Raw genomic sequence first — 16764 nt, 5'->3', positions numbered from 1 at the left:
CAAATTCAAATGGAAGCAGCTAATCAGTCATCATTAAGACACTACCAAGAATAACGCACATTCTGAAGGTAGAAACCAGTAACCCCATAAATGCATTAACCTAGTAACTCCTTCCACCTGACAGAAGTGCGGAGCTAATAAAACCTTCTCAAGACACAGCAGCAACTTCCCTGATAGAATTGTTAGAATTCCTTGCTTTTTGACAAAAACTTAAGTCAGCAGCAAGGTAGAAAAATGACACTTTTTAAAGCACTTTTCCATTGTAATTTCAAATTTTAGTGTAAGAAAAACAAAGGTGGTGTTAGAAATGTTCTCTTTCCATGCTCCCCTCTAATCATTCCGACAGGATTAGCTTCCTGGGCAGCCGTCAGAAGAATTCACACTTTCGCTACAAAGATGGCACATTAGAGCAGGACAGACACCTTCACATGCAGATAGGCCGCTAGCACCAGAATCGGCCTCATTTGCCAGACAATGCATGCAAAACCCTAGCATATTTATTTCACAATTGGCTCATACAAGTGAGAGACCTCTGAAGATGAAGTAGCTGGGTTTCCAGGATGTTTTCTCATCTTCATCTCGGGTATCAAAAAGCTAACATCCCAAGCAAAGGAAAACCATCACCATTCTAGGTGGCCCGTTTCCTAAGCCTAAATCTTTATATCGTAGGAAGATGAAGACGGAGGAAAGCAGAGAAAGGCATTCAAAACTACTCACTCTTGCCTATGCTCTGAAAGACAAACAGTTAACGTCATGAAGCTAAACCACCTGCAATTTGTTGTACATACGTATTTGTTCCAAAATTTGAGGGGAGAAGGCATACATTTATTTCGCAGGTTTCCACAAGTAATGTTTAGTACAACTAGTTGTTTAGTTGCAAAATGTTGCAGGCAACACACACCTAAAGCTTTGGCTTCAGATTAAAACATACTTAGTGAAAATGCTGCTTCTGTCCCTGCATTTTTATTCTTCTCCAGTGACAATACCCTAATAATTTCTCTGCAGCATTTAATGCAGTTTACTGAAATCTCACACCCACCAGGATACCCTGAAAAGCCAACCGAAAGCTTCAGCCAATTTCATAATGCAGCAATTTTCCAACAAGCCTGGTTGATAATCCTTGTAACGCTTACTTCATGTTCATTCCCTGAATGGTTCAAGACACTTCTCTCAACTTGGGCTCTACCAGGTCCAAGATCCCTCACAGCAAAAAAGGACAGATTCTTTTCCCTTTGGTAAAAAGAAATGTTACTCTCCTGGTTCCAGTATGGGCTCTTCTTCCTTTAAAAACTTTCATTTGAAATCTGTTAGAAAAGAGAAATTCTACTTCCTTCCTGAGCATTCCTATAATTTAACCAGGAGTCACCCGTTAAGACTTCACAAATTTACATGAAGCAGCAATGCAGAAGACCATCTACACTGTGATAACTTCTCCCACTGGGTCCTCCGTCCTCACTATTATTTTTGGCTTGTTTCCAAACACAACATTACCCTGCAATATAGTCAAGAGAATTTGTATTTAATATTACACAGGACTTTTATGACCCAGACAACAATGCAAGTTACTGCTCAGATTTAGTTCAGTAACCACCACTCGAGCACTGCAGATCCGAATGCATGAATTTTAATAATCTACAACGTAACAGAATGAACCAAGGCAATTTGCTGCCAGAAACATAAAGAGAGATCCTGAAGGATAATGCTAGAGCTAAAGAGGGGTAGTTGTACTTCACATATTATTCCCCTGTGAGATAACGAGGATTGCTTTAAAATTTAAGTTGAAAAAGACATCCAGGAGAGATTTAAAACTGCCTAAATTAAACAGAAATGTTTGTAGTTGCAATAAACACTGTTTTGTGAATACAACTGTGCCACACAATGCATCTACTTACAGCTGCAAACACACCAGGAATTGAATGAATACTGCTAACTTGAGAAAGGATGGACCAAACAAATTACTTATATTTTACTCATTCCTGCTTATAATCTGATTTGATTTTAAGCAGAGCAGGAAGCAGAAGCCTAGACTTTAAAATCTTTTTCTGTTAAAATATTACCTGCAGTTAACAGATCAATTGTTTCTGGATTTCAATTCCCAATATTCAAGGCAGGAGCTACCTGCCAAGATGAAGAACACCTCTTCTATTTTAAAATTAGTGGATACCATTGTTTCCTACCTGGTTAAGATTTATAGATCAAGGAAAAAGAATACATATTTCTGCTTTTGTTCCTAAAGGGATTATCTTCCAACAAAGATAATCTCTTTCCAATTGCTAAATTGAAACTAATTCACTCATTAGTCAGCAAAGCCTTGCCTGAAAGTACCCATATTGGGGGAATGGAGGTAGGAGAACAAAATAAAACCCCAGCTTTCCTCTCTGGAAAAGCTAGATGTTAGCACAACGTAAAAACTGTGAGTTTTCACCAAGCATGGTATAAAATCTAAAAGAAACAGGTAGTTTAAATGGCTTATATTCTGTTCTAACTCATTTTACCTAAGACCTTAAATTAACAAGCATATAGAATTATTTTTAATGTGTTACATTCTTCTGTTTTTTCTGGTTTTTTTTTGTTTTGTTTTCTTTTGTTTTGGTTTTGGTTTTTAAACCAAAATTTTTAAATTTTATTCACACTGGAAAGTGAGCAATAGATAACATTAAATTCAAGGAAACTTGCGTAAATTTGGCAGCAACGTAGCAGTTTTTTCCAGAAGTTTTTGATCCCATCTTCTGCACAGGGTCTCTAACACTAAGCTAATTTATTGTAAGCAGTCATACATCATCCACTACTGCAGAAAGGAAAAAAAAACCACAGGGTTTAAGTTCAGTCAGTACACCTTGATCTATTAAATACAGATTTACGTTTATGTCATTGCCTCTAAATTGTTGCCTACCTGATTTCATTTACAAACATTTACATTTCCAGTAAGTAACACCAGTCAGCTGTCAGTGGGGGCTAGCAGGTAACTGCACACCAGTCCCTTCCCAGCGGATGCTTTAATCTTGTGGCAATGGGAATGCAACAAACGGTACCTGGAGAGCCTAGCTCCTCCTCTGGTGGCAGGACAGCCACAACCCAGACCAGCAATATTCTCGCAGCAGGGCCCACCTCTCCCTGGCAGAAGCGATCTCCTCCCAGTGGCAGTGGCTGCCAGCCTGGCCCAGTCCCATGCTCGCCACGCCTCACCTGCAGGAACCCAGCACAAGCAGGCAGGCGAGGTTTTCGGCTGCTGCCGCTCTGCATGGCTGCTACTCACGCTGAGCAAAGAGGCTCTCAGGAGTGCTGGACTCCAAGCATCCAGGCAAAATCGCTTTGGCCTGTCATACGCTACTCACAACGAAGCCCTCTTCCCTCCTACCTCCATACAATGACTGCAGTTCTGTCATGACTAAGTGTAGCATACAGGAAATAAAAACATCAGTGTTTTAAACTGTATGAGACAAAATCTTCAGGCGTTAGGGCAAATGAGGCTGGTTTAACGAGAACTTAATGTTTATACGACATTTCTGCATGCACAGATTGATTACTTTTACTAATCTAAACACGTAGAAAATTAACACGGAACGTCTTACATAAAGATGAAGAAAGAAATCAAGACTATTCAAGAGAAATTAAGGAATTTGAATTACAATTTAAATGTAAATTAAATTGTGTATCTTCATGACCATGGCCACCTTTCCCTGAGTTAGTTCCAACCAGATAAACACAAACAGTCCAAGGAGTGTTACCTCAGTCTACTGTGCTACTGAATTACTGCCTTTTTTTTCCTGTTACAGTGAAATATTAAAGAGAGAAAAGCATAGCAGAACTCAGACGAGCTATTCACTAATCCCCATACCCATTTATTTTAAGTAATCCAATAACAATATCCAGTAATATTAAAGGGAAGGGGGTTTTTTTGTTCTCTCTCCAGATGGTTTCTGAGTGGGACACCATGCATTCCTTCTACGGAGAGATGCCCAAAGAAGGTGAGGAGGAAGAGCTCGTTCTCTTTGTCACTTCAACCACTGATTTAGAAGTAGCCAGTCATAGTTAAATGAGAAGAAACAGTGTTTATGTGGCCAAGCAGTGGTATCATTACAATTTAGACTTAAAAAAAAAAAAAAAAGAATATTATAAGCTACATTGTTACTTCTACACAATCAACAAACCAAAGGTTTTGTCTCAAGTTCAACACAGATTTATTGCACAGTCTACACAGTAACAAGTATGCTTAATTCTCACTTGGGAAGGAAGAATTAGGTAACATTATAACAATTCACCTAATCAAATAGCTCTGCATTAGTGTATTTTTCAGTATTTCAAAAGTACGCAGGAATTACAGACAGAAGTAACTTGTTTGGACCTGAAAATTAAGTTGACAAATAGATTCTTGGTCAGTGATCTTTCTTCAACTGGGAGACACCTGGCTCGAAAACTTGAGGCCCAAACATTAAACAAAAGCACAGACATGGGTGATAATTTGGCCCTATGATTTATGTACATTCGCTTTATTCAAGATACATCTGCATGTAGCTGAAAACTGAAATTAACAAGTTATGAGTATCTATTTTAGTTTCTGAGTTCTGAAAGTACCTTAAACTTTTATTTTCAATCACAAATCCATTTCTCACACTGAGCACATAGAGCAGGCTATGAAAACACTACCAAAAAACAACTATGTGACAAAATCAATACACTTATAGAGCAGGGAAACATTTGGAAGAGAGAGAACACTAAATATCATTGAATGTATCAGGCAACAAATAGCAGAGCCCCAAAAAAAGGAGAGAGAGTTGAGGAAAAGGGCTGTCCATAACCGTTCCTGTTAAAAGACTGACGACACAGGTTACGTTGCAAGGTAGCTAAATATCCATGGCATATATTGTGTTCTAAACAATGTAAAAGACAGGATGAAAATTTTAAAATGAACAATCTCATGACACAAATTAGGTACGTCCACTATTGTTACTGTTGATTTTCCAAATCTCTGCAAAAGATCCAAGTCACCTGGGAGCCTCTACCTTCAAAGGTGGAAGAAAGCTGAGCAATGACTAGCAGCGCCTAGATTTCTCACTCACAGCACAAAGGTCATATGGAAAAAAAAGTCCAGTTGGTTGTATACATACCACTTCACATACCAAGAGAGACATCAGTAAAAACAAAGACACTGTGATCTCATTAAACTTCTACGAAAACTTTGGTTTCAGTAACACCATTTCATCTGCTTAACCAAAGAAGAATATGAAGAACTTGAGTTACCTTGGAGGTTTGTGGTACTGACATAGGAAGTCAAATCTGTCATCTGGCACAGGTACTCGACTCTCATTTGGATCAATAGTACAGAACGGGAAGTTTTCTGCTGCCGCTTGACTCTTTGTTAATACATTGAAAAATGTGGATTTCCTATTTAAAAAAAAAACACACTTTCTTAAACAAATTTGAATTAGAAGGGCTGGATAGAAACACGTGTTATCCCAAACCACATGCAATATCGAACTATCCCTCTGCTTCAAGAGGGAGTGACCATTGCACTGTTTCTAGTACAAGATGCTTTCAAACACACGTATGGAGTGTCACATCAAAACTCAATGTTTACCTCTCTTCCATGCCCTAAAGAATTCCTTTAAGTGACCAAATCGCGCATGTCAGCAGAGAAATTTTAGGTCAAAAGTAAAGCACAGCTCTACTGGCCACTACTCATTTTCCTCAAGCACAAGATGAGAAAACAATAAGGAAGCCTGAAACTTATTTCAAGTGAACGTGCTTTACTGAGACTCATTGGCCCTTTCCACAACTATACTATTTCTTCAGATTTATTTACGCATTAACACAACTTCAGTATCTAAGCAATAAAAGTCAACAACCAAACAAGGAAAAGGGAGCAAAGAAAGTGAGTCACATCAGTTAATCAATTATAAGTAATCTTTTGTGCACATGAATATACAGTTTAACTCACCAAATACTTTTTGTGTGTTAATTACTGTCAGTAAAACTGCTAGGAAAAAAAAAGAACATTTCATTTAAACCAGAGAGTAGATTATTTTGTTAGTTGGTATTTATTAAACCAAAACTAGCCACTCTTGAGTTATTGCTAAGAGGAAGTTCTTAATCAAGTCCTGAGTCTTCTACCATAAATATTCTGGTAGGTGTTTCGTTTGTCTCCTTAATCTCAGTTTTACAGACTTTCTTTGCTACTGGGTGAAAGAAGTCTGATAGCTGCCCCTGTACACAGCCAAAATGCTCAGAAGTAAGTCACAATTATACTTGAAAGTTTCTTTCTAACCGCAAACCCTATTTTCTCCATTTACATGTTAGCCATTGCTACCACTAATTATTTCCTTTCTGGTGTGCAACTCTCCTAGGCCCTGAAAAATTAAATAGATATTAATACTGGCTTCTTGTTTTTTCATTATGGCTTTGAGACAAGTTCAACGTTTTCTTTCTTATTTTCAGAAAAGAATTAAGTAGGGAAAGCTTTCAAAAAACTTCATAACGTTAACCAAAATGGAAGATCTGATAGCGACGATTAAGGTGCTTTTTCACCTCATTAAAGAGATAACAAATACACTATTTTTGTACTATTTTACAACCCACTTTCCCCTTACTTCTCCCTGTTATTTTGTTATCATATCGCACAAGGATTTTAAGTTTGTGAACGCCTGGAGGTTCTTTTAGAAAGCACGATACACAGATCACCACTGACGGTTTCCCACAAGCGCTCTCCAGGTGACTTACCCTCCTTCAGAAGCACCTCAGGACAGGCTCCCCTGTCGGGCCCTAAGCACTCCAGCTGAGGAGCACACCAGAGAACCACAGCTCATCTCCCCCCACCCGCCACGTCCCTGACGCTTGTCTTTACCAACTCTCCAGAAGCTCCAGGAGCAGCAGTCCTGCTCGCTGCTCTTGACAGCTCCTGCCCCGTGAAGCCCTCCCCGCGCACCTCATCCCCTCCAAAGCAAGCAGGAAGGCCCCTGCGTGCCCGTGCCCGCCCCGCTCCGTGCCCACGAGGCTCCGGGGCCGGACGGGGGGGGGCAGCCGCCACCTACCCGACGTTGGGCAGCCCGACGATGCCGATCTTGAGGGACGTCCCGAACCTGCCGATGATCGGGTGCGCCTTCACCCCGTCGCCTGCCTTCTTCGGGGGCATCTGGGGAGGCAGAGCAGAGCAGAGCGCCGTGAAGGCCCCGCGCTGCGAGGGCCGCCCGGAGCCGCCTAGGGGCGGAGAGCCCCCCGCCCGCCCGCCCCCCGAGGCCGCCCGCAGAGCCCCGGCCCGGTGTGCGGCCTGCTCCCGGGGGCCGGGCCGCGCCGGGGCGGGGCGGGGCGGCGAGGCGAGGGGAGCGGGGCGGGGCCGCCCCCACGCAGCCGAGCCCCCCCGGGGCTGCGGGCCGCCGGGCTCACCTCGCAGCTCGGCACGGGACCGGAGGGGAGAGGAGCGGCCTCACACGCGGCCGGGACACGCCGGCCCAGCAGCTGCCGCCGGCGGAACAGGCGGGGCCGCGCCGCCCATTGGCCGTGCCCGCCGCCAGGGGAAAGGTCGGCGGAGCGGAGCGGGGCGGGCCCGGCGGCGGGGCGGCCTCAGCGGGGCTCCGGGAGCGGCCCGGGCGCTCCGTGCTGCCCCGGAACCACAAGAGGCGCCCGGTGCCCTGCGGCCCCGCGGCACGGCGAGGCGGCCCGGCCCGGCTAGGTGAAGCCCTGCCCGGGCCGGCCCAACAGGCACGGAGCAGGAATTGGCACGGGGAAGCACGGAGAGCTCTGCACGTCCTGGGCTTCACGGTGCTTCTGCCAGTAGCCATCCAGGCGGGCTGGAGGCACCGCAGCGTGTAGGACTGGAGACTTTAACCTCCAAGGGTGCCAGTGGGATCGCCTACAATTTGATACTTCGCGATATCAAGGAAAAAGACATTCCTGAAGCTTTTGGACTTAACAGAACCCCTGCACCACATCCAGTAACTTTTCCAAGGCCATTCACAAACAGAAATCCATAGTCTAATGTCTAATGCTCATGGCGGGGAAGATCATCGTTAAGGAAGCCAATACCACCATCTGAATACATTACAATCAAACGTAATTGCATTTACTTAATAAATTACAATGTATATATAACAGCAACTCATTTGCTATAAATGAAACCAGCAAAAGTACATGTAACAGTTAAAGAACATACATAGATAAGCCCTACCCATCCAGAGGAAACACAACTGTGTGCCACAAGACACACACAAGTCCCATCATTTAGGGCTGGTGACCACTGGGCTCCCAACGCTTGCAGCACCAGCCACCTGGGGCATCCTTCCCAGGAGGAGAAAGCACACATCCCAAAATCAGCAAAGAGTCAAAGAAAGGGGACGGTGATAAATAAGTAAATAAAACTGGGGCTGTGCGAGGTGGAAAACCAACCTGAGGAATCAGTGAACCAGCGCGGGAGGCGAGAGCAGAGCTCCACAGCCAGCTGCAGGTGCTCAGCATCCAGTCTCCATCTCCCGGCAGAGGAGCGCTGAGCCCCGCAGAGCTGGTTCTGTCCAGCACAATCTGCCAGAACAGCCTGGGCGAGGCAGGAGGTAACAGGGACCTGCAAGAAGTTACGGTTGTACTAGAAGAATTTATCTCCGTGCAGGGTCCCACTTAACCTGTAAATAGGATTTTAGTGTAATGAGTGATCATTATTATAATAACCTGTGTTTTTGCTGCTTCAGCAATGCCTTACAAAACCAACTTTGCTGTCCTACAAAGGAGAGCGCAGGCACGCAGAGCCTGTTCAGTCAGTCTTCAGATGCAAGACTGGACTTGAGTCTCAGATCAGTTCGGGGTAGAAGTGGCTGGTCTCAGAAGTCAGTATTTCTACACAGTGTTAGGTAACATGGCAAGGACATTTAGGGCTACACTGACAGTTATCAGAATAAAGAATGTTTCCATTTGCTGTTTCAAAGAAACGAGATGATTTTAATCTATAAACAGAATGAAGATCGCTAACTAGCTGTAAGTCATTAAGATCACCAGTTCACCAATCAAATTACTTTGATAATATCATTTTCAACAGGAAAAAAAAAGTGTCCATAATGATTAGACTTTGTATTATCTGTCTAGGTCATTGGCTAACGTCATATTCATACACTTTGAAGAATGCAAAGACTTAGTTGAGTGTATAATTTTCTTTAGGGGGTCTTTAAAATATTTTAACTGAAGAATTATTTTTTCATCTAACTTCCTCTAAGATCTGTTAAAACAATTTGCCAAAAATAAATAAATCAGCAAGAAAATAACAATTCTCTAAATTGGCCTTGTCAAAATATGTCATGCTATAATTTAAGGATGACCTCCTACACAGGCTTTTTTTATTGAATGTGATCTCTAAGAGCATTCTGAGGTGATTATTGCTTGTATAGGAACCGTGACCAAGACCCTGCACCCTTCTGCAAATAACAACATGAATGAAAGGGAAACATCAAGGCACCAAGAGTAACCCTGTTCACTGCAAGCAGAGACACAGGTTCAGATCTCCTGGTCTTCTGTTTCCTGACCCAACAGTCCTGCGCTGGAGCAGGCAGCACCGGAAAGGTAGAATACCAGGAATATGCACTGAGCATCAGCTTTCCTTTCGGATTTAAGGAGCAGTGGCAGTTAGGCATACTGCAAGTTCTTTGTTCGTGCTTATTTAGATTAATAAAGACAGCATATGAGCTCAAGAGGCATGTGCCCATTGTAAAAACATCCGGATTTGTTCATAGCAACTCACACAGCAATTTAATAAATAACAAACTAAACCTTGAGAGGTTGTACCTGGGAATATATTAGGTGTCAAGACAAGACAAAATATTTAGAATATACAAAAAATTAGTTGTAGAATGTTACAGAAGTCTGATCAAGACTCTTGAAAAAAAAATTTAAAGACACTTCCTTGAACTCAGACTGTTCCTCTGAACCATTACAGACAGACACCATCAAGTGTTTGCCTGCTAAGAAAATTGAAGGAGAGATGTCAGTAAAAACTGTTCTTATAGCATGTCCTATTTTAGGTCCGTAAGATTAAATTCTCAGAACTGGAAAACCACCAGAGTGAAGGAGTCAAGGTGAGAGTATCATCAGATTATATATCATCTCAGTCACGATAAAAGGAATATAATCTTGATTTTTTATTTGTTTTTGCTAAGAAAGGACACTGTTTTCCAAAGCCTAATTTAGAATTGCATATCAAAAAACCTGCAGTTACTACTTATTTTCCTTTTCAGTGACCAAAGATTTTGCTGCAGTATGGTGGAGAAAGAGACTACTGTATCCATGCAGAGGTTTTTCCTCTTAGTGTAGTGATAACCATTACTAGTCAGTCTTTGGTGGTAGCATGCTTATGCAAGTCTTTCTATTACTTTAATCTAACACTATCATCAGGAAAAAAAAAAAAAACTAATTCAAGTTAACATTTAATTACTTAGCTCCTGAATGAAGCAAACGGATTACTGCAAGAAACATTCAGAAATACTGAAATTAACCACAAATATGTATGAATAACTGCTGAGCAGCTCTGCAGCCTTTGCATCCGTAAATAAAAAACCTCCAGTAAGCAAAATTTGTGTCTTTTTCAGGAATGGAATCAACACATCTCAGTTTTCCACCCTTCTAAAAGTTCAAGACAGCCCACTCCTACCCATCCTACTCTGTATGTCCTGAAAGTCCTGAAAGGAGGGTTACGCAGGGCTACTTCACTGCAGAATGAGGCATGAACTCGCCTCCTCCTGCGAGAGGCAGGAGAATGCAAACATTCTGAAAGGCTACTTTTGGGGAGCATTTCCATCAAATAAATTCTCTCACCCTCCTAACATTTTGTCAGTCAATTTTGTTGTCCATCTTTTTAGTATAGGCATGGTATATCTCAGAAGATAATTTTCTTTAACTGTCTTCTTAAAATAAAAATAATTAACCTCGCTGAATATCTGTCTATGACAAGAAAGTTGCTATTTATCTAGCAGCCAGTTAAGTTTAACTTTTTTTTTCCTCACCAGTTCATAAGCAAATACAGGTATCAGCAGTTTGCTACATGAAATCAAGGAATATACATATATATATATATATGTATACATAAATATATATTATAAAGTCTACTTTGTGTATAACACTGATTTTAGCTACCTGGGAAAACAGCTGAAGTCTGGAAGAGAAAAAATTGTTAAGATCTTGACCACTTCTGCTGCTGCTTCTAGTTCAGCATGTCTAAATCAGTGATATGTGCGCAAGAATTTGCAAGTTTGCATACAATTTTTTTAACTGATGCTCTTTGTACTTCATCACACAACATACTATAATAATGCCCCCCTTTTATCTATTTCTATATCTAATTTACTGTTAATCATTGCTGTTTCACTACCTACAGTAAAGGACTTGAAAGCATTTGATTCCATCAGCTAGAAATCATCTCCTGGCAGCGTAACATTTCACCTTACCTACCTTTGTTTTCAAGTTGCATTTAGAGTCATGCTTTGCCTTACTGGGTTGAATGTTTCTATCCAAAGCTGTCATAGTGCTGAAAGCCTTGTTTTAAACTGGCATGCATAGCTTAAATTATAACAATCCTGTTACTTAAAACGTGTTCTGTAAGTTTGATGGAAAAAACATCTAGAGAGCAGTCATCTCAATGTCATCTTAACTCTACAACATGGACGCCTGCAAAAATACAGCTTATTGTACAGCTAGAACACGTGCAGAAGTCAAACAGTCCTAGAGCAACTCTACCTGATTAAAAACAATGTTTAAGGGAGAGTAATAAAACAAACACCTCGTGGTTTGTGCCACCAGCATACTCTTTGCTTTTTGCTTCCCAGAACATATATTTACTGCGAAGCCACCGTTAACTACAAAAATAAGTGGTTTTGTAGAACTGAAAGAATAAACACAGAGCCCCTGATCCTTGCTGTGACCGGGCAATGTTCAGTGCAACCCAGGGGGTTAGAAGAACAAAGTTGCTTTTGCACGCCACCAATCCTGGATTGCCTGGGTCCTTGCCCCTGGGAGGGAATGGGATGGCTCTGAGGAATAAATACACTCAGTGCTAAAAAGAAATGCTGCTCAAGGGCACAGTCTAAACTAAATGCTGTTCAGTGACTTCTGGGGAGCTTAAGGGCACTCATCACCCAGCTGAACTGTACTTTAACACAACATTTTTAAACACTGCATTTGACAGGATTCAAGAGGCTTTGGCTTTGTTTTCTTAACTGTGGATTCATCCACTTCCATAGAGAATCTAGCCTTGTGCCATTCCTTACATTCTTAAATTCATACAATACTTTATGTTTTATATTTATCAATTTTCATTCTTTTTCATTGTAGTCACTCTCCTTACGTAAAGACCAGTACAAGGGTAAGAGATTGTTAATGACGCTAGTGCCACTTCAAAGTTGTCAGGATCGTTGCGGTGGCAGAAAACATCTCTTACTACCTTCGGCCACGTCCCAGACATTGGCAGCTCAGGAGCATATAACGCAGAACAGTCAGGTCTGGCACATATTAACATTTTTTTCCTAGATCATAGAAGTTTCAGCTGAATTTCATAACTTTAACGTGGATGATGTCACTAACAGGTATAACACGTACTAAAATTTCCACAGTGAGAATACTGAAAAAGATGCAATCACAGACAGAGATGAGAGAAGAGAGATACTGAAGTAGGAGAAATTACTGGGGAATTAATGAAATTTTAGTTCAAAAATGACAAGTCTCCTTTGAACTTTCCGGTAGCCTAGCAAAATGACAGTATAAAAGCAAGTACCGATTTAAAATAAAAACAATTCTACAAATACTACTACTAAAAGCAGAGAAAAGTAGGGGAAAAAGAGTTACTCACGGACAGGAGTTAAGGGATATTATTCACAAAATACCAAAGAATTCCTTAAGATCTGTCAAAAGCTGCAACCTTAAGCAGGTCAGCCAGGCTTCTGAGGAAAACCACAGCAGCTGTACCACTGCACAGGCAGCACATGCTCCAGTAACGATGGCGAGCAACAGGGGCTGGATGCTGAGGGGCTGCGGAATGGTCCTCAGGACTCCCTCATTAGAGCACCAAAGTGAGTCACACCTACGCGTGCAGAAAGATATTAAGGACATTATCTGCTTCTTCAAGAAGACATTGTGTATAACAACGTATACAATTTCAAGAGTTTACAACAGCTGTCATCTAGAAGCTTTGCCTCATGAAGGAACATTGTTAGGTTGACCCAGTGGGTGCCTATCTGAGTCCAATCCAGAAATACCGTGGTAGCACTGCACCCCCAAAAGAAAATGGGATGACAGTTCTATGTTAGGGTTACAGTGACCTTTCCAAATACAACAGAGATTCGTTTGCTAGAATGCACCAATTTGCACATAAATACTAACTGCAAACAGCTGTTATTGTATTCTTGCGGTCATTATACGAATCCAATTATTACTTTATAGTAATTTAGTTACTACGCTATAAAAATTCAGTAAGAAGAGCAATTTTAGCCTTGGACCATATAAATATACATAAGTTTTCTTTAATTTCATCATAGTGTTCTTCATAAGAAAAAGTCACAATACAATTATGCCTCATTCAAGTGTTCAGAAGAGGATCTCTTAGCTATTTTGCAACTTATTTCATGACTCTCCACTTGAAAAAGCTTACCAACTCAAAGCTTCACTCATCACCAATGCTTTCCCCATAGTTAATTTACAAAATTGCTCCCAAGAGCCAGTCTTCTTCAAAGCTGGAAGAAGACCGTGCCTTCAGGTGCTTTTCTTTCCCTGGCTCCAGGTTTCATCTTTCTGACCTACCTTGTATCCATGTTTTAGAAGAGCTCTGAAAACACCTTAGATTTCATGTTTCTTCAAACTCTACTACTTTCAAAAAGGAGTTGGAAAAATAATTTTTATCTAGAATACAGTTGTTTCATTTTTCTGCTTACTGCTGATCTATATAATTGTTTTCATAACTGCCCTGTTGATAGAGAGATGACATTTCCATTTTGTCACTTCCTTTTTGCTGTGGATCAAAAGAAGAAATACACTAAAATACAGTAATAAGAGTATAAAATGAATCTGGAAGTCATTAATTGACCATAAACACCCAGGTTTTCTCCATGCTTGATGAAGAACTCCGTAAAACAACAGTACTGTCCTTCAAAATGACCTATTTATGTTTGCCTTGAAGGTCTGAAGGAAACGACTTGTATATATGCACTACTGCGTATAGACACTATATACACTATGTCCCAGCACAAATCAAGAGTCACAGCAATTTCCGAGATATACCAGCCTCTACCTCTGTAGGTCAGTAACAGCCACAAGTACCGCACAAGCACCATCATCCAGCAACAGCCATCAACAAGCCAATGCAGCTGAACATGAACACCACTTAGCAGACACCTTTCCATTTTATCTCATGCCCTGCTCTCTCAAAATTAGAATAACATTCATGTCACTAATCAAAGGTGATCACCATCCTGCCCTGTGAGTTGCTGGGGTGGAGGATATGCATAGCAAGACAGAGCATGGCACGCCAGAAGGTCATGCTGACCCACAGCCCAACAACACTTCTGCAGCAGTTCTGGTAAGACAATGAAATTCTCTTATGAAACACTAAGAAGTTACTTCCTATGTGGTAAAGTTTACTATCACAGCATTAAAAAATATAAAATATGACCAGAGAAGTACCATTGCCTCACAATTCTAATATTTTTGTGGATACAACCAAAATTTGACTTAAGCGTGGCTGCTTGTATACAGGTTTCATTGATAGGAATTTCAGGGCCCAAATAAATTCTGCAGAGAGATTTTCAGTCGGAGTTTAACTAGGGCCTACCACGATGCGATGTCTCTCCCATGCCCCCAAAGAAAAATGAGAGCATGGCCTTCCATCAATAGCTATTCTTCTGCCAAATCTAGTCTATGTCTTCATACACATTTATGCCAATATTTTATATCCCAGTCTCCCTTTTAAAGCAAAATTTTGCCTTACAAAGCAGTTTCATTACTCTCAATAGCTTTACTCAGATCATCATCTCTTTACTACAATGTAAAAAAGGTGAGCGTATTTACAGCCGGGGCAGTAAGACCCTTGAAGTGGAAAGGACTGCTGCTGGTAAGCTGTGGGAACGCACTGAAATAACGTCACTAACCCGTTATGACAAGAAGGAAAAGCGTGCGGCTGCTCTCGTGGCAGATGCAAAACCTTCAGTAGTTTAATTTGTTACATAAGTAAAACAGATAAATGGATTGCATCTCTAGGACACTGAAATTTAGCCTCCCACACTGAATTTTCTTCGGCAAGAGCAACCTTTATCAGGAAAAGTACTTGCCTGCTCTGCTTTCTAGCTAAGGAAGATCTTGCAACGCTTGACATGCCAGTTTCAATTTACAGGACTCCTGACAACATCATCTGAGAAATTACACATTTGTGTTGGTCTTTTTTAGAAATCGGGTTCTTAAAATGTGACCCCTTGTTTGTAACTACAGGCTGTCTGACTGGAACTGAATACAGTTGTCAGCTGGCGGGGCACAAATTTTTAATGTCAAGCATCCAAGAATCCCTGAGAGCTCCATAGCCTATAGTCACATCTGCCTTAAGCAATTTTGGAAGAAAGGTTTATTTCCTGCCTGCACAGTTCTAACTGCCAACCTATATGTAACATATATTTGTTCTTTCTTCATTTCAAGGTGGGCAATAACGTTTCCTGGTATGTTATAAAGACACAAAGAAGAATATATCGGTAAGGATTTTAGGTGCCTAACTCTCTTAGACTGCTTGAAAAAATCAAAGGCCAATACTTGGAGTTGCATAAGATCCCTTTAAGACATTTATAGATCATGAGATGTCAGAAAACACACTTCTGTTACTTTTCTGAACAACTTGCCTATAAACTATGGATTAAAACCACAAATGTATGCAGTGGTAATTAAATCTTCCTATAGTTCATCTTTAACATTTATGTTACAATTGTTTATCACATTTCCTGTAATGTCTTTTGTGAATTCTCTTCATTTTTATGAAGGTCTTGTGAACCAATCTCCAACCTATTTAAAAAGAAAATGTTTTCTGTGCCATTTTGCACTCATGGTCGTTTGGAGCTCTATTTCAGCTTCATTAATATTGATGCAACTTGTCTCTCCATTCATTCTCAGTAGCTCCTTTGAAATTAATCCTCGGCATTTACTGTGATTTGTTTCTGTTTTGTGCTTCATCCCTGAGTCCAGCTCTTCTCTAGTTAATTTTGTTTTCTTTATTTTTATCCACTTGCTATGACTGTTCTACTACTTGTGCCACTGTGGTGTGTCAGTCCTTTATGGGATCCCTGTTTCGTCTCTGCCTTTCACTGTGATTTTCCGTCATTATGGGCCTCTTGAATAAAAATGTAGCCCTTGTTTCTGACAAAGTCCATGTTCCTTTTCTTTTCTTTCTGTGTGATTTTCCATCATTACAGTTCTTAAATTTCTTGAATAATGATATATACTATGAACAAATGGATGGAGCAGTAATGGCTTCATCAGTGTTTTCTAAAATGTATCTGCAGCTTTTAAAGCATACAGTGCTACAGCAGAGTCTGTGCCATGTTTGTAAAAGCATGATTTTTAAAGTGTATTTTGTAGTCTGTTGATGACTATGCCACTCTGCATTAATAATTCGTCTTCTTTCTAAGATTATCTACTTCTTAGGATTGTGGTTCCAAAATGATATTGAAGTTGAGGAGTAAGTATTAGCACTGAACGTCTTTGAATAAAATGGTGAAAACAATCACTTGGTGATGTTTACAGTAATACCACTGTTTTATAAAAATAATAGTA

At 40.8% G+C, this 16764-nt stretch overlaps 1 protein-coding gene across 5 annotated transcripts in view; it reads right to left on the bottom strand.

Annotated features, from left to right (window-relative positions):
• Positions 1-16764, bottom strand: part of OLA1 (Obg like ATPase 1) — a 129209-nt gene that overhangs the window by 90115 nt on the left and 22330 nt on the right. For 3 of the 5 annotated variants that reach the window (XM_080600856.1, XM_080600859.1, XM_080600857.1), the window contains exons 2-3: positions 7029-7129; positions 5242-5385 (exon numbers count right to left, since the gene is read on the bottom strand). In XM_080600856.1, coding sequence (XP_080456982.1) covers positions 5242-5385; positions 7029-7129 — 245 coding nt within the window. Of the gene's footprint in view, positions 1-5241; positions 5386-7028; positions 7130-7380; positions 7538-16764 lie in introns of those variants that run through there. The other 2 variants (XM_080600858.1, XM_080600860.1) reach the window with 2 other exon arrangements.

The sequence above is a fragment of the Anser brachyrhynchus genome, assembly GCF_964034855.1.
Source record: "Anser brachyrhynchus genome assembly, chromosome: 7".
In the NCBI taxonomy this organism is placed as follows: domain Eukaryota; kingdom Metazoa; phylum Chordata; class Aves; order Anseriformes; family Anatidae; genus Anser; species Anser brachyrhynchus.
This window is presented reverse-complemented; position numbering and strand designations above follow the sequence as displayed.